Source organism: Sphaeramia orbicularis, chromosome 3 (genome assembly GCF_902148855.1).
Source record: "Sphaeramia orbicularis chromosome 3, fSphaOr1.1, whole genome shotgun sequence".
Lineage (NCBI taxonomy): Eukaryota > Metazoa > Chordata > Actinopteri > Kurtiformes > Apogonidae > Sphaeramia > Sphaeramia orbicularis.
In genome coordinates this window covers 42,868,597-42,894,957 of record NC_043959.1, presented here as the reverse complement: position 1 = coordinate 42,894,957, position 26,361 = coordinate 42,868,597, and the positions used below count along the sequence as shown (strand labels likewise).

Below are 26,361 nucleotides of genomic sequence, written 5' to 3'. Positions count from 1 at the left end.
CGGGGTTAGCATCTGCACAGGACGATGATCAAAGTACACCCCAGAAGGGGAAAAAAAGTGTTAAAAATAGATGTATGTGGCTAAAAAAAAAAAAAAAAAGCACAGTATTCACCTTCATGTGCATAGGAAAACAAAACACATCAGCAACAGAATAGTTCATAGGCTAGCAAGTGGAATATACTGTGGCCAGCATAATGTATAATACAATACTGTGTAAAAGTCTTGAGACACCATTAGGTTTGTTGTTTGAGCAACGTTGTGACTATAGTTATGTATTTGTCAGTCTTTGTATCAAGATACATACAACTGTAATACACAGGAAAAATGCAAACAGCATTAAAACAAAATATGAATATTACAGATGTATGATAGATATGCTCTGCACAGTGATGAGGGATAAAAGAAAAGTTTAAGGAAAAACTTTGGGACTTTCTGAAGGATGGTATAATACGCCACAAGATGAAGGTCATACTAAATACTGACATTACCTGTAGAAGCCATTTACATCTGAATTTATTTTGTTTGAATTCCTTCATTTCTTGTTTTTCCAAAGAGGTTGATAAATATGTGAATTCATTAAACCCTTAAAAGAACAAAGCCAAAAGTGACCTGAGACTTTTGCATAGTACTGTACACACAATAGAAACACTGACATTTTAAAGGAAACCCTATAAATAAGTGGACTCCTACCTCTGTAGATACTGTTAGGTATTAAAACATGTTCTCATTTTCAGGTGATTATACACTAAGGACAACATAATTATGAGTATTATATTTTGATTTACATCCCTCTTAAATCTGTGCACATTCAACTACATAAACAAAAAAAAAAAAAATCTAAATAAAACATTCTTGTGCATCAGGTGTATTTTCAGATTCAGAAAACTTTATTTATCCCATACGGCAATTCATTTGCAGCTTACCACAGACAACAGTCAATATTCAAAGTACAATGTGACAAACATAAGTCAGCATACAAATACAAGATCATAGGAAGGCAACTACAATAAATGCTTTAAATAATCAACAATAAATAATCAATAAATACCAATGCAGGCTAATACACAAAAAGACCCTGTAGGTTCTGCTAACATTAAAAAAAATCTCATGTAAAATGACTAAAATGACTGTTGTCAGAGTTTAAAAGTGTGATAGCTGAAGGAATAAAAGATTTTGAATATCTGTTGGTTCTCCTCTGAGGTGCATGGTAATGCCGGCCTGAAGGCATCAAAGACAAACTATTTTGATGCGAATGTCACAGGAGCTGAATGCTTTGTGTCTGGGCAACAATCCACTATTAGTTACCTTAATTCATGTGATCTCATATCAGAGTAAGCCTAATTATCATAATATTAGAGCAACTCCTTAAGCGTTGTGTGATCCATTAAAACTACACTGCAGCCTCATGGTTACATTCATTACATCACATCCCCTTTTTTTATCTGTTGCCTGCTGTGCGTGAGAATAAAATTAGCTGTCTTTTAATGAAATGCATCACTATCACATACATATACATGCACACACGGCAACATCTTATGTTAACAATTACAGACTAATCTCTCTTCCTGTAAGTGAGTGTCAATAGGATGTTTATGTACCAGCCAGCTGTAAACTAATGAACCACCACAGAGCTGTGGCACTCCCTGAGTCACGCACAGAGATGTTGAAGTGTGTATTTGAGCTGAGCTTGACTGACCTCTCCACTCATAGCTACAACACAAGAAGTTTCCAGTGGAAAGGAAAATACTTCTACTTGACCTCAATTAATGTGTGTGAGTGTGCACATGGTTGGTTTTTATCTTGGGCTAAACTAAAGACTAAATAACTGGTCTAACCACGATGATTCTGTCTGCAGTATTGTAGTACGAACACTTCCAATTCCTTCACTACTGTTTCAAATGCACTTTTGACCAGACAATGCAAACAAACCCCTAAATTAAAACATGCCACTAAACTGATGGTTAAATGTGAACTGTGGTTCCCTTCAAGCACAGTCCTTGAAGGACAAAATCCAGACTGCAACAATATGGCTTTTTTTTCCTTTGGGATCAATTATTATATCAGAAATGATGACATCAGGAGCCAATACAATGACATTGGTTCAGTATTGTTACTCTCAACACATCTAGTTGGATGGAGGAAAATATGTATCTAAAAAAGAAACACAAAGTGTGGCATTTTGCTTTGAATTAATCTACTCTTATTTCACTTATTTTCACTCTGATATACCTCAGTCTGTGTCATGTTTTATTTTTTTTTACTGTATATTTCTCTGTTTATATCTGTATTATAAAAGCCAAGTGGCCTCTCTGTGCATGCATGCATGCATGCATGTGAGCATGTGTGTGTGTCTCGGGAATCGCACAAAATCCGTAAAGAGCTGACTGCTGCAGTTTGGCATACTCATGTATTTTTGGTCAAGGAAGACAGTAGCAAAAATGACAAGTTGATAGGACCAATATTTTGGGAGATAGTAGTAATTTTGGAATACAATATCCTTACAATCATGTTGCTATGCCCAGAACACTTTAGCAGTGACTGCTGGACAAATGCGATACAGCATGCACAAACACACAACAGCATAAAAAGTACCACATCTAGAACCTGTGGATCTCCATGGGTCAACGTGCTAGTTTCTATTTGATGCAATATTTATGTAACACAGTACAGTGCAAAAGTCTTAGGTCACCTTTAGTTTTGTTATTTTTGCAGGGTTGAAATGAGAATATATATTTATTTTTCAGTCTCTTTTCTTCAGATGCAACAAGGAAATACAGGAAATATGCACACAGCCTTAAAGACCCACAAAAATCTGAACTAAATCGGTTGTAAAGGTTAAAGTCAGTACTTAGTGTGACCCCTGACCCCATGACAGGAGGCAGCACAAGGAGAAACATCTGACATGTGTTGAATTAAACTGTGGTATAAAACATCAGAAAATGAATGCAATAAATCTCGATGCGTTGAAGGAAAACTGCCCCTCAGGGATTCATGAAAAGGTCTGGAATGTAATTGTGAAATGAACATTCATCCGTTCTACATGATCCATAGACCAGACACTGCCCAAGAGCCAGAAGATCAGTCTGAAAATTACACAACACAGCTGTGACATAATACCTTGACCTCTTAACAATGTATGTGTGTTTATTAAATGACAGATGGAGCAATATAATGATTTAATATACAGCTTACATTCATTAAATGTTCTAGACAACATACAGTCACTTCCTACTAACATTTAATTTACGCATATGCATAAAATGACGTTTCTATAGTTTGTGACATCCTTTTTCTTGTTAAACTTTTACACAGGTGAGAGTAAGTGACTAAAGAAAGAGTTACTGGGACATCTTGTGGTCAAATAAAGGCAGTGCATTTGAGTTTGTCTTTTGGGTTTGCATAATGCAAGACAAACTTCAGTGTGTGTTAAAATATAATCTTTCTGTTTTCAGTAAAAATTCAGAATCCAACCAGAGATAATGTATATGTAAATGTTTAGTCCCTAAATCATTCATAATTCTCTTTCTTAATAATTAAAGTCATGATGCCACCATGTTTTTAGATGAAGGAAAAAAACATAAAAAATGGAAATTTTCAATATACTACATGCAAAGTATATTGTGTTGAACCGTTACAGCGTGTTAAATGTCACTGCTCAGCAAACATTAATTTGTATGCATTATTATTATTATTTGTATGTGCAGTGTTAAATACACTCATACCGCTGAGCACAAAAAAATGAGAACAATTTTACATTTATTTGAGTGGGTTTCAATAGCTCATTTTATACAGTGTATTTTAGACTTACTGTAGAAGCTGAAAATGACAAGATAAATAAAAATGTACAATAGAGCCAAAATTCATCAGCAAAAATGAAAATGTCCAAAACAGCCCCCAAGGGTTACATGAATATGAAAGCGTTTTCTTTGCATTATACGAGATCTGAAGTACTTTTTAAAATATTTTTACCATATGTTTTTTTTTTTTTTTTTTTTTTTTTTTTTTTGTAAATAAATGCAGTAAATGTGAATACTTTTTGGAACTGAGGAGAAATGTCAGTAATTCGTAAGATACACATTAACCCTTTCATGCATGAAATATGAGAACCTTAATCAAGATTTTTTTTCCTGAGTGTTTTTATTCCTCTTTAGGCATGAAAAAAACCCAATGTGATTGAATTATTATTATTATTATTGTTATTATTAGTTTTTTTTTTGTTGTTTTTTTTTTTTTTTTTTAATCAACCTGTTTTTCATGGAGTTACAAAAATGTCCACTCAGCTACACTATGAATTTTATTGTTGAAGCAAAGAAACATGTATTTAAAACCCAATATCATCAAGTGATAGGAAAACAGTGAAATGAAACCATGTTTAATGCAGCTCATCTGATGTTTTCTCACATTTTAACATATTCTAATACTAGTTATTACTCACTTCATGGAGATAATATGCAAAAAAAAAAAAAAAAAAAAATTAATAACTGATTTCCACTCAAGAACCAATCAAGAACAGCAAAGTTACAATAATGGTATGAATTCCAGCTTATGAGATAATGCATAAGTGTCCACTGTGTTGGTTGATATGGAACTAAAACAACAAAACCCATGAATATACAAGAGTCAAGATGTAGAGCACAGATGTCAAACATGTGGCCCGGGGGCCAAATCCGGCCCGCCAAAGGGTTCAGTCCAGCCCTTGGGATGAATTTGTGACATGCAAAAATTACACTAAGACATTAACAAACCTTTTAGTTCAGGTTCCACATTCAGACCAATTCAATCTCAAGTGGGTCAGAACCAGTAAAATACTATCATAAGAACATATAAATAATGACAACTCCATTTTTTTCCCTTTGTAAATGTAAATATTTTTATGTATTTCCATTAAAACAAAGTATAATTTCACAAAAAATGTAAATAACCTGAACAAATATCAAATAACAACCTGAAATGTCTTAAGAGAAATTAGTACAATTTTAACAAAATTCCACCTGTTACTAAATGTTTTGCGTATTTGTAGATCCACTGTGATCTGTAAGTTATAATGTACATGTGTAAATGATAAACTGAGGCAGAATATTGTTAAAATTACACTTATTTTTTTCAGTTTGTTCATGTTATTCACATCTTTTGAAAGGGTAGTTTGTAGATGTAAACCTTTTCATGATGTAAAGTTACTTTTTTCGCTCTAAAACATAGAGAAAAGGTTGGAGTTGACATTATTTATATATTATTATGTTATTATTTTACTGGTTCAGCCCACTTCAGGTCAAATTTAGCTGAATGTGGCCCCTGAACTAAAATGAGTTTGACACCCCTGCTGTAGAGTAACTGTCCACTGTAGTGACCACTATGCGTGAAAGGGTTCATGTTGTTTTTACTCAAATACACTTCTAGAGCGAAATGAAAAAATAGGACAGTGTCTATTTTTCTGGTGGGCTAGTATTTTTTCCGCAGCTGTATATTCCATAAATACCGCGGATGCCTTTGTCTGTTAAAGTGCTTTCTACGGTGCGTCCACAGTGCGTGTGCGTCCACAGTGTGCGTCCACAGTGCGTGTGCGTCCTACGGCTCCTCACGTACGACCCACACCGGCTGCCGTGCCAGCTGGGACGTGGCGTGACGGAAACCCCGGATAAAGAAGCACAAAGAGAGGCTCCGTGCGCAAGCTCACTGACACGACGGCGGCACTACCCTTCCACGTGGACCCTGTAATCGACCAAAACACTGTCCGGACTCCGTGGCGGCCCACGGAGCGCGCGTGCAGCCGCCGTTGCGCAGTGCAGACCGGGAGGCGCGAGCAGGGCGGTGCGGGACAGAGGTTCTGTCAAGACATGAACCCATAAACGACACCGGAACAGAAAGTGTCCACTCATAAACTATGCACAAAGGTAGGTTAGATTCTGACAGACTGTGTTCATCCAGATTATTCAGAGTTCAGTAAATATAGAATCTGCGTCTGGCTCCTTCAGTCTAATAACCCTTCACCTGTGTTTATCAGAAACCATCTGTGTTCAGGACAGAAGTATGTGCAGGTTGTATCCCAGTGCAGTGGGTTGTGTATGTGTTTTAGCATCACTGCTGCTCCGGTGGATGCTGCAGGTTATTATTCAGTGCATTTCACTGAGGAAAAAAATCAACCCAGAAAACTAACATCTGGGTTTTGAAACAGGTCAGACTTATTCACTAAAGTATGGGAGTATTTATATTTTCATCAGTGGGATCACACTCTCCCATGGACATCTGAGCTACTGAGCTATAAATAGATGTTTAAATTGATTTTAGCAGAAAGAGCCATAATGTTCATCATCTGTAGGCTGTCATCTGTTGTAGGGCTGGTACTGCATACTACTTAAGAGAATGTTTGTATGTAAGTTGTTGATGTAACATTTGTTATGGCTAACAATAATTTTTGACAATAATGTATGAATATCTTGAGAAAATTTATACCAGATATTTCTTCTTAATTCTCAATCACACTAAGATCCAGGTTAATAAATATATGTTAATAGCATAGATTGGATGAGTTTTAACTGCCTTAAAAGACTGATTGTCGTTATGTAAAGATACAGTGTGACGTGGGTTATAATATATGTCTGTTCCTGTAGGTGTGTTCATGGAGTCTCACCTGAGGGAGTTTGTCCCACATACTCTGTGTCTTTTCCTTCTCATACACCTGTGTCTGGCTGCACCGGGTTTACCTGGGACACAAGGGTAATCCAAACCCCCTACTACATGTGAAAAAAACAATACTATGGGAAGAGTAATCATGTTTTTGGTGATTCATCATGTTCTGTTTTTGATAGGACTGGAAACAACAAAAGCTATTTCTTTTCTTTTACGTTCTGTCTTTATTAATTTTTTTCTCTTCATCTCTCAGGGGGGATTCTGTTGATTCTCATCCACCTTCCACGGCACTGATCAATCCCTTTGGTTCTGGAGAGGAGGACCGTAGGTGAGTTGGACAGTGTGCTGCTGTTGGCATCCACCTTTTTAAAGCTAGAAGTTAAATCTGTTAAGGCTAGACACCAAACAATATAATGTCTTCACCCAGGTGACTGAGCTGCTATAGTCTGGCTGTTCTGTGGACTTTGGCTGCTGTGTTGTGCTTATGATGTGTTCTGCACTGTGCACTGACAAGATTACATGTGCAATAACACTGCTTTATCTGCCAACTGTGAACCGTTTAAAGATTAACGCACACAGGACAACATAAGTCATCCTCACACATATTACACTGATGCATCCTCGTCAGGATCTCAGTTCACATCTCTGTTGGGCAGTGGAACATACTGACCCACATGCATTCATTATACAAAATGAGGGACACAGCCTGTTTTATAGGTTTTATGGGTCATAATATGTGGTGTTACTGACAACATGACTGTAATGGTCTTTCCACAAGCTCATAAGATTAATAGATGTGTACATTACTCTCCAATACTATCTATTTTGAGTGCATGACCAGACATACAGCTGTGGAGACCTGCAGATTCTTCCCTCAACAAATGACACATATTACTTTAATATAGGGAGAATTCTGTGTGGTCTGAAGTGATATAAAACACTACTGTGCAGAAGTGTAGGTAATTTCACATCTAAGGTGAGTTAGACTTAGGGTTAGGTTTTGTGTTTTTTCCATGGGTGAGCATAGTGTTGTATCATGATCATTATTTTATGTTCAAGGTAGGAACTAAAATATCCTCATATATAAACCTTAGTGTAAGTAGCCTGAAAGGAAATAATCCTGCTACACCACCTACACCATGAACACAAAGCAGCAGAATACCTCACCAATGTCTAGTCACAATCTGTTTAATGATAGCTCTGATTGGTTTCTGAAACTATTATGCAAAAACTCCTAGGCAAATGAAGAACCATCACTCGAAACCTTTAGGTCATGTTGAGTCATCTGCTCAGGCATACTTTTAAGCAGTCCTGCCATCTTGTGGCTAAAGATCATGCAAGTTTTTTACTTAAAATGTACTATGTTGTGTGTTTGTGACAGGTTGCTGCAGAGTTATATTCAGTCCAGTCTGAAGGATGGCCAAGGAGGACCTGAGATCAACACCTGGGAGCAAGGTACAAGTGTTTCCTACATATAAACATGGACACAGGGCTTTCCTGATGATGATTTCTATCATTACAAGGTGTAATTATACAATAGATACAGAGTAGACACATATTAAGTGAAACACTGAAAAGCAATAAGCTGTTGATTTGTTCTGTCTGATGACCACAGATTTCCTTAAGATGTTGTTCTGAGATACTGGCAGGATGTCTTCTTCTATGCAGTTAATGTTCCTGAAATGATTATTGTTTAGAATTGTTTTGCACTGGGTCATGCCGTGTATGTTTAACACTATAGTACATATAGAAATAAACTCTGTATTTAACTCATTCTTCTTCTGCTTTGTGCCAGAGGTGTTCTTCCTGTTTCGTCTTTATGACTATGATCGCAGTGGGTTCTTGGATGGCTTGGAGATGATGAAACTACTTTCGGATTATAACTCCCATCATACACCTGGGGAACAACCCAATGATCTGGTAAGGTGTAGGTGTGTGTGTTGTGTTTGTATGAATCTTATGGTTTTATGTAAATCAGAAGAGAAGAATGCAGGTTATTTTATTAGTGTAGCATGCTTGTATTTCCAGCCTTGTAACTATCATACTAACAACCGCAGCATTATATCTGCTGTGAAAACTAGAAAAACAAACTTCTTTTCTTAAATATATGTATAGGTATTTTGTGAAATGTCATGTTTTACGAAATCTCTGCCGAGGGGTATGAGTTATAGATATTGTTGAAACTATTTATATGCCTCTTTTTTAATTTCTTATACATTGGTTTGAGCTGACCCATTGGTCAAACTACTAAACCTATGTGTGCGGAGCTATAGAGCTGAAGTTTACAAATTAATGAGGCTGTAAAAAGGAGAAATGGAGTACATACCATGCATTCCAAAACCCATGCTATTTATTCTCCATTTATGTATCCCAAAGGTCAAATGCAGTATGCCAAAAACACAAGTTTCAAAGCATGCTTTTCAGGTTATTGTCACCAATAATTTTTGATGATATTTGTTTGAGTCAGAATCTAAGATGCAATGTTATGATTCCTCAGTATGTCTCAATTAAATGCAGACTACATGCAGCAGGACACACTTGAAAGAGCAGTGGCAGCATTTTCTGAAAGTGAAAAAAAACAAAACAAAAAAGCAGTTGCTTGGAAACAACACATCGCGATTCTCAAAAAAGAAACTAGCACCATTAGTCTGCATTTCACGCTCACTTTTGCAGAACATTTTATTTTGTGTCTGTTTATGTCAAAATGAGCATAATTAAAACCAAGTGTATCCAGATGCTTTCACTCATAGATAAACTCTGTAGCAGATTTTGTTCCTAAACCATCTATGCTTAGTTTGTAGGAGGCAGGACAACCACACACGCAGATATGTGGACTCAAACAAAACCCCGTCAGAGTTCTTATGCATTGGATGTTTTGACAGTGGGACACCCCTGAGCCCTTATTCATTTGCCAGGAATGCACTCTAAGTCTATGAGTGCTGAGTTTTGGACTGGGTCTAGTGTTTTCCACATGTAGTCTTAAAACCTGCATATTTTCTGGTATGTTGTGTTAAGTTCATTGTGTATTCATGTGCTCTTTCCTGAGTTTAGGTTGTGTCCATGGTTGATTTTTTACTCCAGACTCAGGATCTAAACCAGGATGGGCTGTTGGCCCCATCTGAGCTGCTTTCTCCTTCATTACCTCACACACAGGTACAGTAACTGTCCACTAAAAATACACACACTTGAACTCCTTTATCATATTTAAGTCATGACAAAACAGAAAACTGTACAATTAAGTGTTCCCTATTGATGGTTTTGGACAAATACTGCATTTATAGTTGTGCAGTAATAGGTAATAAAGTTTAATTTTACAACTTGAAGAATTGTTTTTCATTTTGCAACATCAGCAGATGGTGGATTTAGATTTTAGGCTTTAATTTTACTTCAGTGAGTTTGATTTCCAGCTTTGTTTGTAGTTGACATTTGTGCCATTAATTTACTTTCTACATAAAGGGCTCCAGCAATAATGAAGTACCTCATCAAGAAGTGGCAGTGGATGACGAGCCTTTAAACCCTGAGGAGGTGGGCAGAGCAGCAGAGCAGGAAGAGGCAGTTCAACATGATCCAGAGCCTCAGGAGGAAGCACAGTCTCAACAGGAAGTAAAGACAGAAGAAGATAACCCTCCACAGCCATTAGAGGAGCAGAATAGACAACAAATCCCAGAAGCTGCAGCAGCAGAGGAGGAGCAGCACCATGAAGTCCCTGTACACCAAGGGCAGCCAGAGATATGAGTGCACACAACTAAAACACACACATGCTGGTTCCGTCCAATCCCTCCCTCCGTCTGCTGGTCCTATGGTTCAGCCTGTGGAAGACTGACTCCAAAATAGCACTCCAACTAAAAGGACTTCCTATTTAATCTTTATGTCCACAAAATGGTCTTCATCTGGACCTGAACTCCAAGTTATTGCCATCCATTTTATTATGCACTCATTACATTGTACTGTTTTATTGCCCCTCAAATCATTTGTGTCCTTAAAGTTTTGCATTTAATGAATATTGAGATCATGATTGAAAGTATTCCAAAGACAAATGGTAGAAAAATGACAAAAGTCCTGAATTCAAAATGCAGTATTATCAAAATACTTAAAGCCATTATTAATATAATTTTAGTCCGCATAGCCGGTAATAAGTCGGACCTGTTCCCAGTGAGGGTTGGACTCCACCAAGACTGCCCTTTGTCACTGGTTCCATTCATAACTGTTATGGACAGAATTTCTAGGCACAGCCAGGTGGTGGAGGGGGTTGAGTTCAGTGGTGGGAGGATCTCTGCTTTTTGGGGATGATGTGGTCCTCTTAGCTTCATTGAACAACAACCTCCAGCTCTTGCTGGGGTGGCACACAGCCTAGTGTGAAGCGGCTGGGATGAAGATCAGCACCTCTGAGTCTGGGGCCATGGTCCTCAGCCTGAAAAGGGTAGAGTGCCCACTCCGGGTTGGGGAGGAAGTCCTGCCTCAGGCGTAGGAGTTTAAGTATCTCGGGATCTTGTTCACAAGTGAGGGTAGGATGGAGTGGGAGATTGACAGGTGGATCAGGGCGGCGTCTGCAGTAATGCGGACGCTAAACCAGTCCATTGTGGTGAAGAGGGAGCAAAGACAAAAGGCGAAGCTCTCGATTTACTGGTCCATCTACATTCCAACCCTCCCCTGTGGTCATGAGCTCTGGGTAAAGAACAAGGTCGCGAGTGCAAGTGGCCAAAATCAGTTTTCTCCACGGAGTGTCTGGGCTCAGCCTTAGAAATGGGGAGAGGAGCTCAGACATCCGGGAGGGACTTAGAGTAGAGCCCCTGCTCCTCCACATCGAGAGGAGCCAGCTGAGGTGGTTCAGGCATCTAGTGAGGATGCCTCCTGGACGCCTCCCTGGGGAGGTGTTTTGGGCACGTCTGTCCAGGAGGAAACCTCGGGGTCGACCCAGGACACGCTGGAGGGATTATATCTCTCGGCTGGCCTGGGAACACCTCGGGATTCCCCCAGATGGGCCACGACCCGGACCCAGATAAACAGATGAAGACAGTATGGTATTTCTTTATAATTATTACTTTTTCTCCCAAGAAATGAAACAGCTGATCATCAATTTAAAATATGTTGTTGAATGTTTCATTTGCTTTAGATTTTGTTCATCAGTCTTCACATAATTTGTGCTTTTCTATGTAGAGATGTTGCTTTCACCACCACTGGATTACGTTGGTACCAAATTGTGGACTGAAAATGTCAGCCTCCTCAATTATATTGTAAACACTCAACAGCCTTAATGTGTCTAATCTTTCTTAAGTGTACTGGATTTTTTTAGTTTTGTTTTTTAATGTACAACTTGGTCTCGTCAGTGCCATAAAATTCAATTTGATTTTAAGAATTTATAAAAACTAAATTACTGAATAGAATAAAAATTACCAGGTTTCTTCCTGATTTGCTGGGAACCATGTCTTTACAGGAGTAGTGTGTTACTGTTATCATTTCTCTGTGTCTGTATCTGAAGGACTTAACTGTTAATGGTGTTAATGATGTGTTTTTGTTGTTTTGTTTTGGGGTTTTTTTCAAAAACAAAAAGGGTATTTAAGGTTGGAGGAAATAAAGAAAGCATTTCTTTACCCTTCTGTTTCATTCAGGTTTTGCTGAAATCGAAACAAAGTTTAAAGCATACATAAATACAGAATTAAACTGTATATTAGAAACAGCTGAGTGATTCTCTAAGCAAGTTTGTGTTGTTTCTTCTGCTTCTTCTTTTGTTTTTTTTAAATTGAAAATATATAAACAACATGGCATCAGTATTAAAGAACATCCAAAGGCATGGGTGCAACCAGGATTACATACATAGACCTGAACAACAGTCAACATCCAATAAAGAGTGCAAATTTTGGAGAGGAAAAAAAGGAGGTGGGGGGCTAGGGCTTGTACAAATCATATTCTTCAATGACTGACATAAGCTCTAGCTTCTGCTTTTTTTTTGCTTTTTTTTTTTGAATATACAAACAACTTGGCATCTGTATTAAAGAACATGCAAAGGCATTGATGCAGACAGGACTACATACATAAATATCAACAACCACTGAAATAAAATAAGGACTGCAAATTTTGGAGAAAGGCTCTAGAGCAGTGTTTTTCAACCTTGGGGTCGGGTCCTCACATGGGGTCACCTGGAATTCAAATGGAGTCGCCTGAAATTTCTTATAATTGATAAAAATAAAAATTTAATCACTAACAAAAAATATATGGTGAGTTCAGAGAGACAATCCCAATACATAAAAGACATGTTGAACTGTGAGTGTGAAACTGAAGCACTGTGGTACTATTTATCTTTCAAATGTTCATTGTGGTCAGTTTCAGATGCTGCAGCTCTTTCATAATTCATAGTTTGAGTTCTTGTTTGTTCAGTATTAATTGTCAGCCTTGTAAATCCAAGCTGGACTGACTGTACATATCCTGACCAAGGAAAATAAAATCCTCACTTTGTGCAGTAATCTACACCTGGCTTTTCTGCCTCCATCCATAATAATATACATTATATAGACTAAATGTCAACTAAAATTAATGTTTATTTGCAACATAGTAGAGGAAACTATTACATGATTAAAAACAAATTAATTCTAGCAAAAAAAAAAAAAAAAAAAAAAAAAATCTCTGTTTTGAATGTCTGGGGTTGCCAGAAATGTGTGATGTTAACATTGGGGTCACTATAGCCAAAAAAAGTTGGGAACCACTGCTCTAGAGAGTCATAAGTGAACTTTGTTTTGGCATTCCTGTATTACTCTCCATATATGCATGTTTTCTGATTCAGTGGGATCTTTAGATATATGGATGCCCAAGTATTTCACTGAGAATTTAATAGGAATACTATTAGCTTAATAGCTTCTGTTAACTGACAGCGTTGGATTGACATCAGCTCACATTTATTCAGGTTTAATTTTAATCCTGATGCATTAGAGAAGAATTGAACAGTTTTCAGAATTTTGGGAATTTATGACACATATTTTGTGAAGATTGTAGTGTCATCTGCCAATTGACTCTTCTTCTTCTGCTTCTTCTCCAAACGCTAGCCGGTTGCTAGGCAACAGAGTAACAATCATACAGAAAACATGGCGGAGAAAAAGCCGAGCGCAGGTTAGTGCAGTGGCATGTTATCTCATATGTGTAGTTAACTAACTTGCTAATTCCAGCCCTTCTTTTGGTTTCCCCTTCTTGTAAATGTATTTCTTTGTCAGAGGGCCTGGTGTCTAACATCCATAAGAAGATCCGAGCAGCTTTTGAGTCGTTTGACCATAATTCCAACAACACTGTAGATGTCCGGTGAGATGGATCCTCTTCTCATACTTTGGGTCGCAAACCATTGCTTCAAACGGCTCTGATTAAGTAAAGGTGTATTGGGCGGGGGCTGGGGGGGTCTTCGTGGGTGCGATCTATCTATCTATCTATCTATCTATCTATCTATCTATCTATCTATCTATCTATCTATCTATCTATCTATCTATCTATCTATCTATCTATCTATCTATCTATCTATCTATCTATCTATCTATCCATCTATCTATCTATCTATCTATCTATCTATCTATCTATCTATCTATCTAGTCCTTCAGGAGCAGATCCTGGTTCAGGTCTGTCCTACTTTTCAGGTCTTATGGTTGTTTTAGTTTGTTGGACTCTGTCTGTATGTCTGTCTTCTCTCTCTCAAATTTAACTCAAGCCCCAAATGCCCAGGTCTAACTACACCCATGCTTCAAATGCTTTAGCATCTGAGTACTTCATGTAAACAGTTTAATTATAATTCATCTTTAATGATCTTTAATTTTCAAGCTTTAACCATAGAATGACATAGGTTATATATTATATAGTAGTGAAATATAACTTGTATTTTAACATGGAGTTTGTTTGTTTTTTATTTTAATGGGGATATTCTATTGTTTTACTTGATTTCAGGGAGATTGACACCATCATCTATTCCCTTGGCTGCTTCCCCACTAAAGCAGATCTACATGACTTCATAGCTGAGGTGAAATTATTATCTCTTTGGTTACGATTAAATACAGTCAAGTAATGCAATAGTCAAAGAATTAGAGACTTTTTTTCAGGTGTATAATTATTAGAATAACAAGATTATAATATTTCATGGATCAGACATGCTACCTAACTCTAAAATGGCATCTAATTTTCTAACATACTACTAAATGTTGTCCACAGATATTATTATTTATTTTGTATTTGGAGCATTTTTAGCATGTTATTTAGAGGCAATCGTTGCATCTGTGTTGTGTTCAACCAGGTGGAAGAGGACCAGACAGGATATATCCATTTGGAGAGGTTCCTCCCAGTCATGACGAAAGTCTTGTTAGAGCGCAAGTAAGGCATTTCCTTTGGTTTGTGACCACATTCGCTGCTTTTTCAGCTTCTGTAAAGGTTGTTAAAATTCTAATGGTAGCAAATATCATCAATTTAATCAATATTTTCTAAAAACATTCTTTACATTGCAGACTTGTAGTTAAACATCTAAAAAAGGAACCTTAGAACTCATATAACAGTGAACTTAGTATGCTCAAGTCCATAGTGTCTTTCTTCAATTTATTATGCACATTAAGCCTCACTGTATTAATTTACTATATATTACCTGTCACAAACATAAATAGCATGACTGATGACTGGTGTGATTGTATTAGGTTTCCTCCTATCCGTGAAGAAAAGATTCTCCAGGCCTTTGAGGTGAGAGCAGCTACCTTTATTTATATTCTCTTGAATTATTCTGTGGTATAAGAGCTGCGCAAAGTTACATGTAAATCAGGATTATCATTATTATTATTATTATTATTATTATTATTATTATTATTATTATTGGTATAATTATATTACAATACTTTCTAGTTAGGTATGTAGTGTATGTATCAAGTCTTTGTGATGAAGGAGTTACTGTATCTGAATGTAACTACATCAGTGTATCATAGTTTGGTTCAAGCATAGAGATACATGTAAAGTGGCCCTGTGTTGTCAGGTTCTGGACAAACAAAAGAAAGGATACTTGGAGCCTGAGGAGCTGACAAAATACATGACAGAGGAAGGTAGAACAGAGCCTTTTCTAGTTTACTCTGTGAAGTGAACATATAGGTGTGTTAGCATCGCACAACCCAGTAAATGATCTCCCCATGTGTCTACAGAGCCTGCATCTACCGTTGGTTTGAACTTATGCGTGTGTTGTTCCTGTGCTTGCCCTAAACCAGGTGAACCCTTCACTCAGGAGGAGATGGATGAGATGCTGACAGCACTCGCTGATAGTGAGAAGAACTTAATCTACTACAAAGACATCCTCTACCAGCTGACTATAGACCCTGAGAAGTAAAGAGTATATGTCTATGAGTGTATTACGAAAGATTTGTCATAAAACTCTTTGTGTTCAGCAGTGCATACAGCCTCTGCATCTCTGTAGCCACTCCATTAGAAGCAGTATTGTATACCACTGTCTTAGAGGTAGTACAGTCTCCACCTGGATTTGAATAAGCAAACACTTAAGAGCCTTCCATTGGATATTTACTGCGCTGACTAATATGTTTCAGCTGAGGCAAGTTATCTGACCCTCAACTGATGCGGTTAGCACCTTCTCATTTTTAAAATAACCATCAATTTAATAAAGAGTATAAAAATTGGAGAATATTGAAATTCATCAGGCTCATCTAGCTTGTGAAGTAGTTCAGAAAGCATGGGAAATCAGTTCTCCATCCTCTATATAAGATCGTGGCCAATACCTAATGTAACTATGGGCAGAAATAAATGTTGATATTCATTACGTAAGCTTCGTGTAGCATAACAATGCAGCCAATGCAACCTGTAATCAAACCTAAAGGTGGTCTGAGAAAATATTGTGTGGGACTTTTTTTGGCCATCCAGTGTATTTGATTTTGATCAATGTTTAAAACATAAAAAAACTCTATAAAATAGTGGTGTCTCTTAAAATCCTGACTTTATGATATTAAGTGGTAAATAAAATAAAATGTTTCTAAGTAAATGTCTGTTATTTAAATTCTTTTCTTTTAAATATTTTGTAAATTTTCTTTGACTGATTAGTGTATCAGAAATATTAGGTGTTTATAACAAATCCCATTTGCAGCAAATATCCCTCCCTTTATGAAATGATACAAAATGAAATTAAGCAACCATGTGTTGTTAAATGACTGTGATAAAGAAGCCATGATGTGACAAACCCGAACAGTGTTTTGGAAAGTTTTATACTCAGTGGATTGCAATAATATATCTAACCCAAATACTTTAAGTGTCCCATGTATTTGCTTGATAATGTAGTCTGCAGCCATGATGGGTTATGAGCCCTATTAATAAATTGCCCCCATTCATATGCAATAAACAAACAAAGCAGTGATTTGGTTGCTCAATCAGTGTAGCATTTTATCTGAGACAACACTGCACTGAATTAATAACATGCATGAAACAGTCACACAGAGCTTTGAAACATGGATGAAACAACTTATCTAAAGCTTAGATAAGTATATGATATGGCAGCAAACACAAGCAGTTTTCTACATGAGCATACATGCATGCGTTGTTTTCAGTTCACAGTAAAAACATGACCCGTTACTCTTGGCTTCCAGTCAAGAAAGTGTAAGAAAGTGACTCAAGGGGAAAAAAACATGAACATAAGCCTACAGTAATAGAAAAGTTTGTATTAAACATTCCCTTTTTTGCTAAAACACCAAAAATCTAGACAGTGTAAGGCTCATTTCCCTTCAGGGTAATCAAATAGTAACCCATCAGTACAGTCTCATTTCACAGAGAAAAGATTTAAAGGGATTCTTGTATCTTTCAGTTCTTCTTTTGACCTCACACCTGCTGCACTGGAACAAAGGATATTCCACTTTAAGTAAAATCTGCTACTCAACAGGGAAAATTTTAAAAATGAATGAACAATGTAGAAACAAAGAGAAACAAGTCATCCATGAACAACTCAAGTTAGCTCTGAAGGAATGTTTGATTTGTACAGTCAGAGAAACAGCATAGTGGGCATCATTCCTGTTTAAGTCCAGCCAGTTCATTAAATACAGTTTCGAATGGAAGTGATTAAAATCCTGACACCAGCTAACAGTAGTGACAAAAGCATAGTGTAAAACAAACATGTCAAAATACGCAAATTTATACTTGGCCGGAGGAAAAAAAAAATCTGACTTCTGATCTTGTGAGATGATGATGAAACGCTGAAAAATCATTTTAAGTGTGGTCCACTACTCCATGGATTCTGGTATTGTGGTAGCTGCATGGTTTAGAAATCGAGCTTCAAGTTGCTAACACACTCTTTCTCAGATGTGTCTAATTATAAATAAAGTGGTGCTCTACTATATCCAGCCATGTCATGTGAGAAAGGGCTGCCATCGACTTCTCTACAGCAGTGTTCTCTGAGGCAGTCCACTCTGGTTTGGTCCACAACCAGACAAACGATGAGCATAAGGAACAAAGTAGATATGTGACACGGACATGTTTTAGCAGGAAACAAAATAAAACAAGGACAGAGGTAGAGAGGACACTGTCAACACCCAGATACCATGAGTGGTCTTTTTAAACATTATTTTTGCATTAATGCACTGCAACTGACACACAGAGGAATGACAGCCTTAAAGAGAAGCAAACGCATCCAAACCAGTCTGCAAAGTTTTCACATATATTGGGAAGAATAGGAGGTGACGCTTAATCCCCAGAACCAGCCTTGGACTTAAAATCTCCTTGTCCTTGAGAGTGAGACAGAGGAGGGAGGAAGCAGGATAGAGCAGACTCATTACGGGCCTCAGATTTGACCTTCCAGTACAGTCTGTGTCCAGTAAAACATTTAGGTAACTGATAAAAAGCATAGGAGGTGCACTTTTTACTGGTACAACCAAGACTGGGCAAAGGATAAAGAAATTTCAGTGGTGGCACAGCTAGACTGGACATGTTTACTGCATAGAGATTTAAATGAAAAAAGTTTTATGCTACAGTCGTTTGACACCACACTAGCCATGTGATGTATTTAAAGTCTGATACATGATTCAAACATGTGCTACCCTAGGCGGTGTCTGCATGACTTCATCCAAACCTCATCCCTCTGTGTCTCATCCTGAATGAAGGGCCAAGTGTTGTAAGGCCTTAAGTACAGAAATGAAGTCAGACGATGGGCTCAATGACTTGGCAACACTGAACTGCTGAACCAGAGGGAAAAAACTGGCTGTAAATCATTTTGCACTTCATCCAAAACAGTGCATATACATATTTGGATATGTAAATACAGTAATAAATGAATTCACTCATTTTATTATATTCAGTCTAAAAATCTTAAATCCACTTATTCAAAATCTCTTTAACCTGAAATCTGATGATTTGACTGATTGCCAATCCCATGTTGCCCATCTTCTGACTCCTAAAAGTATTAAGAGTTCTCTTTATCCTTTAAGGGTGACAGCATGAGCCCATACCCATCACAATCATTGTTTACCACAATGGTCAATTTGCATCACGGCTTAGTCTCGAGTCACATTGTTTGCCAACATCTTGTTAGCGCAACACACAAATAGACCATTAAGTGTATTTAGATCTGTAGGACGAGGCCGGCAGCAGAGATGTTGTCCCCACCTCCTGCAGTTTGGAAAACTTCAGTGCACACCAGCACAGGTGCCACGCAGATCTCATAGTCTTCCTCCTCCCAGCAGCTGACGGGCCTGGTTTCTTTCAGAGGGATACGCTGGCTACCCTCCTGCCGGCTCACAGAGAAGGAGTCGTCCATGATGAGCCTCGCTTTACTGGGGTCAATGTCATTAGATCCACAGACATGTCGGTTAGCTGTGAGAGAGGCTTTGGCGGTGGCTGACATGGTGTTCTTCCACTGAGACCCTCGCGTTACAATCATGGCCTGAAAGGCCAGTGTGTGAACATGAAGTCGAGTCAGTGGCTTCCCCTTCGCTTTAGCATCGTTTGTGCCATCTTCTGTACTGGCAGCATTAGCGTCGCTGTAGCGCTGGTTGAGAATGCGATAGACCTCCCTCATCTGATCAAGGACTGTAGCTACGCGGGGGTTTGGGTCTGACAAAACTGTGATGTTGGAGCCTTTAAGGAGACTGAGAAGGTTGGGAAGCTCCTGTTCATTCATCCCCAAAGAGTCAGCCTAAGAAAGCACATTAAAGAAATCATTAAACTGACCTAAATTTCATTGTGCTTCTATGAAAATTCTCAATTCTCAATTCACACTGATAGGATCCTAGTATATGGGCAACAAGAATTTGTCAGTAGAAGCCATACAAACATATAAATACTTAAGTATTAAGATGGAATAACAAGGCAAAAGTAAAAACAAAACAGCATTTTTGCTAGGTCACAGATTTAGTAGTTTACAAATGTGCCATCAGTGTTTCTAATATGTATCCAACTTGGAACCTCATTTCCTCCAGGGCTCAGGTATACATACATGGGGGATGACATAATGAAGCAGGTCTTCCATTATACTCTCTTCTACAAAGCTGGCCATCTCAAAATGCACTCCGATTGGGGCAGATGAAGAGGACAGGAGGTCAGCCAGACGAGACAGGAGAGTATCACGTTCACCTGAAATGAACAAAACAGAAAGTTAGACAAAAGAAGACAGAATCGAGCATAAAAGGAAATATAAGACAAACAGGATGACGGAAGCAGGATAACTGAAATGGAAGGAGGCAAAGGGACAAGACAGAAGAATCATGTGACAAATGTGAACTGCCCAACAGTCAGGGCAAATTCTCAGAGTAACTTCATTTATGATCAAAATACTGTCTTCCGCTGACAGATTAACTGAGCTCCAATATCTGAGTGACATGATGTCAAACAGTGCAAATGATTTTATTTTTAATTTCTGTGAATGGAAAATGATTAGCTCTACATGTCTTAATTCAAATAACTGACAAAACAAAATGAAAAATATGTACAATACTAATGAAATTATCCCGCATAATCTGTAGGTGATTTTAAAGGAAAACAACACTAATTTCTACTTCGATATGAGCCGTTTGACATGTCAAGACTTGAATAGTCTAACTAAAGATTCCTCACATGCTTTTAGAAAAACACAAATCTTTTGCAGATGTTTAGAATCTTGTATATCACGTAAATTAATAATGATTGAAAGATTTTCATGGTTTTCCTTTTACCTGACTGGAAGGGGAAGTTGTCCATCATCTGCAGTCCGCCCACCACCAGCAGATCTGGCTGGAAACTTTCAAGTTTTTCAGCAAAGTCCTCCATGGAGGCCAAGTAGGGGTTATGGTCATCACTGTGGACGATATACCTATAGACCACACCAACAAAAGAAAAGACACATATCCAAACTTAGTTTGCTGCCCATGGTACAAGCATCTAAAGTCAGGTCAATAAGTATTTGGACAGTGACACCAACTTTTCTTCTGAACACCACAGTAGATCTGAAATGAAATAATCAAGATGTGATTGCAATCTAGAATTCTCACCTTTAATTCAAGGCTTTTAACAAAAATATTCTATTTCTGTTTAGGTTTTACAACCATTTTTGTACAATATCACTCCATTTTCGAGGCTATGTTGAGGCTGGTCACAGTTATTACATATTCACCTCATCGCAGCTATGTGTGCTTATTGGAGTTATTTTCCATATTAATAATTTCCAGGTTGATAAGACTAAAAGAAAAAGTAATAAACGTATCATATTTCATCACTCTACCATTTTCCAACTTTTGAGATTTGCCAAGCATTGTTTAATATCACCCTGTTAGCCCCCCGCCCATCTCAAGACATTAAACATCTATCAGTATCTGCTATTATGAGTAATGTGTATATTTCAGAAATTTGTTAATTTAAAATACTAAGCCCTGCACAGTTTTTGTTTACAAAGCCTAAAGAGAAAACATAACTGCATTTTACAATTTGTGTCCTCCAGTGCTGAATGCCAATAAATAGCACTTTTTCATTAGGTAACAACTGTTTGACCCGTACCATAGTAGTGATGTCAAATGAAAGTGCTTAACAAATATCACTGCCACTGTCAACTAAGCTTTCCTGATCTGTCAATGGATAGCACAAAGCTCCCTTCAATATTCCAAACATCCGACAAATGCTAAACTCACACATACCTGTTAGCTCTGCGTGAGGTGTAGTGTCCCCACTGAGCACCAGATGGATACTCCATAATCAGATGAATGTCTGGTTCTTCAACTACAGCCCCCGCCACTGTACAGGAAAACAGCAGGACAGTAAAACAGAAAGAACAGAGAGTACAATAAAAAGTTAATCAGACACCATGAAAAGTGAAGTGTGAAAGAAAACAAGATTTATAGAAAATCACTATACAGTGAGGAAACAAATGGGTGCACAAGGTGTGTGTACCTGTGATGTGTTGGGAAAGGACATCATTGAAGTCAGAACTGAAGCTCCCCCCTAACAACACATCACATCCTTCTTTTGCCATGCGACCAGCCATTACTGGAGCATTTCCTCCTACTGCCCATCTGTTTCCAGGTAAGTCCCGGGAGGCTTCAACCAGTTCGCTAAAGAGGGTGTCATTTAGCATAAAACGCCTACAAAAGGAGGAAAGTGACAACAAATAATTATATAATATCAGCAGAAAAAAATCCTCCCTTTCATAATCAAAAATGTTGTAAAGCCTTTATGAATTTTTATAAACAACCTAAATTAAATAAAAAGTTTTACATTTTGTCAGAGGCGCCTTGCTATTGTTTGTTCAAAATCTCAGCATTCATTCATTTTCTGAACTGCTTAATCCTTAAGAGGGTCACAGGGTCCTGGAGTCTATCCTAGCTACCATCGGGCAAAGGCGGGGTAGGTGGTTCATTGCTGACATATACAGACAAACTACCATTCTGGAATGGAAGCTGGAGCATACAGACATGGAGAAAAGCTGGAACCCCCCCACCAGCTGATGCTGGAATCAAACCCAGGACCTTCTTGCTGTAGGGCGACAGTACTAACCACAACATCACCGTGTCGTCTTATTTGAATACAAAATGACACAGCAAGCAAACCTACTTCTTACAATACTAAAACTGATAAGGTTATAATTGTCTTGTATAAAGACAGCAGCCTTTTTATGTCATGAAAGTACTGTAGGTCTGAAGTGTTAAACATACTGACGTATCCAGGCTGGTTTGAAAAAAATAGATACGTCAAGTTTAAAGAAAATTCAACTTTGAAACATGAAGTAACATACAAAAAAGCGACCTAACATGTCCCAATATGAGTCCTGTCAGCAGAGAGGAGGAGTACTGAGACTAGACACTGAAGAGCCATTTAAACAAAGAGGCCCTTTGGCAAAATATCATAGTTTATTCACCCTTAATGCTAGAATTACACCCATTACATAAAAAGAAATAAAAAATGCCAGTGTTGTGAAAGGCGTTCCTGGTAAACATGAGACAGAGACAACATGCAAGATATTTTGTGACATTGGCCTAGATAGCTAAACATGAGCATTATGTGTATTAATGATTGTCCTCCTGAAATGAAGCAGAAGCAGAGCTCATTGGTAAACAATGGCCTGGGGTCTGGACTGGGATTTGTATTTTTATTAATTAATTATTCTGTATTTGGTGAATAAGATCTACTTTTTTTTTGCTTTTTTCAGAAAAAAAAATCAGAGTCAAAAACTTGCATACACATTTCTTTGCACTTTGAAGCTTTGATGGTTCTACAAGTTTGTTTCTTTTAGGTGTTAGTTCCAGACAGTGAGCCAGGCATGCTCATGTTCTCACGCCAATGTTTTTACTCGCTAGGTTTATTCTGTAGATGAGAAAATGTCTGTTTGTTAATATATGATTATATGCAATGTATGCCCAAGTTTGTGAGAGGACACATGAGGACAGGAGAGTAATTAAAGAGCCCGAGGGACCCAGTAAAAAAAAAAAAAGAACCTGTTCAAAATTTGCTCCTGGCAAATTAAACTTTTCAACATTCTTTTAATGTAACAACATATACTTGGAGTTTACACACTTCACTTTACAGACACATAGGAAAGTAACCATAGGAGACCCATTACCAACTGTGCATAAATAAAAGTATATGATTTATAAAAGTGAGTTCATACATTTTTAGAACCCGACCATAACTTGTATATAAACACTCAACCATAGTCCTTACTCTGCAGCAGCTCCTGGTGCAAAGAAGTAAGCAAAGCTCTGGGCCAGCTGGTTCATGTTTTCAATGTAGTCATGATGAAGGGGCTGGTCAGCTGGAGTGAGGCCAATCTTTTTCAACAGTGACACACCATCCACGATCAAATCTACACAACCTCCAAAACCTGCACAAGGGGCAGAGGGAAATACAGACAGTTGTGTTTAAGAAAGTGAACACCATGCCCAGTGGTAGGTTTATGGCTAAAATGTTGGCCTAACAAGAGTGAAAAGATATATAGATGAGATGACAGCGTGCAGTTTACTCTGTAAGCGGGAAGAAATCCACACAACATGCAGCTGCTGCCTCTGGAAACATGATAACTGTGTCAGCCAATGCGGCTCGTAAAATTAGACATGCTGATAGAGCTTCAGCTGTTGGATTAAATGTCTCATCAATGCTTTGCTTTCAGCTACAACATTTTTTGTTTGTCAAGTCTGAACAGAGCGGCCAACATGCAGGGAAACAACCCCGAAAAGCCTACCTGTGTAGGCAACCTGTAAGAGAAGCGGAGAGGCAAGAGGTTGGAATATGTGCAGATTTCACATTTGAATGATATTTGCCTGAGCTTCATTTAATCTTGCTTCATAGGAAAGTACTTTCCCCTGCTCTTAGCAAGCCACCTAGGAATTTCCTCTGAACATTTTCAGTAATTAAAGGAAGAAATTACCAATCTATGTTAGTTTTCAAAATCAGCCAGTATCAGGATTAAGTTGAACAGGATCTTAGTTACTATTATTTTATACTGTTTACTGCATTGGGAAACAAAAAATAAAACAGGCAGGAGACTGACTTGAGATGTTGTTACAAGGCAATTTTCAATAATTGCTTAGAATTACTACACCACTGGGTTGACTGGCTATGTGGCGTAAAACTGAGTAAAGGTTGGGCAGATATGGTAATCATTTTCATTGTGTTTGTAACAAGGTTCAAAGACCAAGATTTTAGGATTAGATGATGTTTAAGTATGACACAGCACAACCACAGTGATCACTTTGTTTTCTAAAACTGGTTCTCCCTCTGTTACAATGCACTACTGCCTCCCTGTCATAATAATTTGCAATTCCATTAAAACCTGCTTTTACTTTGAAATTTAGATCCAGACAACTCTACATTACTTACCCTTGTCGAACTGGTTGTAGAAGTAGAATGTAGTAGTACTGTAAGCACAGGTACTTCACTTAAGTTTTCACAATTTATGCAACTTCATACTTGTACCCCACTACATCTAAGAGGCAAATATTGTACTCTTTTTATTCCTTTTTATATATATTTGATGTTTTTATTCATTACCTGTGTGGTACACATATTAATGAATGTGTGAGAGTGTGTTTTTAGCTTGTGGCATTTAAAAAAACAGTATCGAGAAATTAAAGACATTCGATTGCATTCTACTTTTTTTCATCCCCTTTGGATTCAAGTGAAAACCATGCATTTCCATATGTGTTTATTCTAAATCTTTTGGAAGAATTTAGCTTCTTAAACTTCATTAAAACCGTCATGCATTAGCTATCAATTGGCCACCAAGCTGAAAATAAGAGTGATTTGCTGAGTGCATGAAAAGTTGACATTTTAGACATATGTGATTCTTACAGGAACATGACACAGCTATGATATAAACGCAGAACTTCTCCTTGTGTTATTAGTAATTATACGTAAGTAAAAAGACCTGAATACTTCTTCCACCTCCATTAAATTCACATGTTCATTGTACAAGCACTAGTCCAAGCTTTTCCATAAGTAACAGTTTGAGGCCAGGTTTATGAGGGTGTTAATGGAGATAGGGACAGCCATGGTGGGTCTGTTTGCGTTTAGGTGAGGGGTTTTTACCCAGACCAGCCGGTTCCATCTGGTCAAGGAACAAGCATATTGATCACATATTAAACGACATTGAAGAGGTCCGGGTATGATATGCACAACACCAAATAATGACGTGTGTTTTCGCTTTATATTATATCACTATGTTCTTAAGTGTTGCAGCAGCTCATTTAAATCCCTTGCTTTGTCAGCGTTAGCCGTGACATGCAGAGATATATGCAAAGTAGCTACCTTTTATTATCCTGTTTCTGAACAATTCTATTTCTTTATCTGTTCTCTATTTTTCCTAAGTGACCACCTTAATCTCAGACGTTTTGTTTCAGTATGAGCTCCTCAAATGTAAATTATGTTGCTTATGTTTAGCTAACTAACTAGCTCACAACACTTGCACTTACCAATAGCCACTTTCGGTCTGGCGATATCATCTATGCCCACTTTGCTTTCCGCCCGCAGCAGAGAGGACAAAACTGTGTCCAGCCGGTCATCCAGTACTGTATTCTGGGGTGCCCGGAACCACAGGGCCAAGAGAACCACAAATAAGGACACAACAGGCCCATATTTCATCCACGGCGCCCTTCCTCCTGCCTCCATCGCTCTCCGACTAGCTAACTGCCGTGTCTCTCACTGCTCAACTGAACGGGCTCCATCTACTGGCTCCGCCAATAGGAAAACGACCTTCAATGTATGCGATTGATTTTATTACCGAAGTGTCCCGGTGAGCGTCAGTTACACGTATTCCAGTTTAGGGAAGACGTTTAAATCATTTTTATTTTG

The 26,361-nt window shown here is 37.9% G+C and overlaps 3 protein-coding genes across 5 annotated transcripts; 2 read left to right on the top strand and 1 right to left on the bottom strand.

Moving 5' to 3' along the window:
* Nucleotides 1-5,608: 5,608 nt before the first annotated feature.
* On the top strand, nt 5,609-13,446 carry cgref1 (cell growth regulator with EF-hand domain 1). 3 transcript variants are annotated; one of them, XR_003935095.1, is made up of 8 exons: nt 5,609-5,891; nt 6,609-6,714; nt 6,881-6,955; nt 8,009-8,082; nt 8,423-8,547; nt 9,679-9,780; nt 10,084-11,903; nt 13,435-13,446. XR_003935095.1 is itself a non-coding variant. In XM_030131271.1 (7 exons), the coding sequence occupies exons 1-7, from the start codon at nt 5,882-5,884 to the stop codon at nt 10,360-10,362; spliced, it is 771 nt and encodes a 256-aa protein (XP_029987131.1). In that variant the 5' UTR covers nt 5,609-5,881; the 3' UTR covers nt 10,363-12,304. The 3 variants fall into 3 exon arrangements, 1 of the variants encoding a protein (XP_029987131.1); XR_003935096.1 differs by lacking the exon at nt 13,435-13,446 and having other exon boundaries at nt 10,084-10,743; nt 11,635-12,304; XM_030131271.1 differs by lacking the exon at nt 13,435-13,446 and having other exon boundaries at nt 10,084-12,304.
* A 253-nt stretch (nt 13,447-13,699) lies between these two features.
* On the top strand, nt 13,700-16,491 carry drc8 (dynein regulatory complex subunit 8). Its single transcript, XM_030129632.1, has 7 exons — nt 13,700-13,728; nt 13,830-13,914; nt 14,545-14,617; nt 14,888-14,964; nt 15,279-15,321; nt 15,608-15,674; nt 15,834-16,491. The coding sequence occupies exons 1-7, from the start codon at nt 13,704-13,706 to the stop codon at nt 15,950-15,952; spliced, it is 489 nt and encodes a 162-aa protein (XP_029985492.1). The 5' UTR covers nt 13,700-13,703; the 3' UTR covers nt 15,953-16,491.
* Nucleotides 16,492-16,984: 493 nt separating this feature from the next.
* On the bottom strand, nt 16,985-26,214 carry adpgk2 (ADP-dependent glucokinase 2). The gene is made up of 7 exons (XM_030126761.1): nt 25,983-26,214; nt 23,737-23,896; nt 21,970-22,160; nt 21,717-21,813; nt 20,763-20,899; nt 20,048-20,184; nt 16,985-19,747 (listed from the first exon to the last, which is right to left on the bottom strand). The coding sequence occupies exons 1-7, from the start codon at nt 26,176-26,178 to the stop codon at nt 19,175-19,177; spliced, it is 1,491 nt and encodes a 496-aa protein (XP_029982621.1). The 5' UTR covers nt 26,179-26,214; the 3' UTR covers nt 16,985-19,174.
* Between the last annotated feature and the right edge of the window lie 147 nt (nt 26,215-26,361).

What these genes read in the sequence shown, in the direction of transcription:
- adpgk2 (XM_030126761.1), bottom strand. Translation starts at nt 26,178, where the DNA reads ATGGAGGCAGGAGGAAGGGCGCCGTGGATGAAATATGGGCCTGTTGTG. An exon ending in GCACCAGGAGCTGCTGCAGA is followed by an intron (nt 22,161 to 23,736) that starts GTAAGGACTATG and finishes CTCCTTTTGTAG; the next exon opens with GCGTTTTATGCTAAATGACA. An exon ending in CCTTTCCCAACACATCACAG is followed by an intron (nt 21,814 to 21,969) that starts GTACACACACCT and finishes TTTCCTGTACAG; the next exon opens with TGGCGGGGGCTGTAGTTGAA.
- drc8 (XM_030129632.1), top strand. Translation starts at nt 13,704, where the DNA reads ATGGCGGAGAAAAAGCCGAGCGCAG. An exon ending in AACAACACTGTAGATGTCCG is followed by an intron (nt 13,915 to 14,544) that starts GTGAGATGGATC and finishes ACTTGATTTCAG; the next exon opens with GGAGATTGACACCATCATCT. An exon ending in AGATTCTCCAGGCCTTTGAG is followed by an intron (nt 15,322 to 15,607) that starts GTGAGAGCAGCT and finishes CTGTGTTGTCAG; the next exon opens with GTTCTGGACAAACAAAAGAA.
- cgref1 (XM_030131271.1), top strand. An exon ending in GGTTTACCTGGGACACAAGG is followed by an intron (nt 6,715 to 6,880) that starts GTAATCCAAACC and finishes TTCATCTCTCAG; the next exon opens with GGGGGATTCTGTTGATTCTC. An exon ending in TCTGGAGAGGAGGACCGTAG is followed by an intron (nt 6,956 to 8,008) that starts GTGAGTTGGACA and finishes TGTTTGTGACAG; the next exon opens with GTTGCTGCAGAGTTATATTC.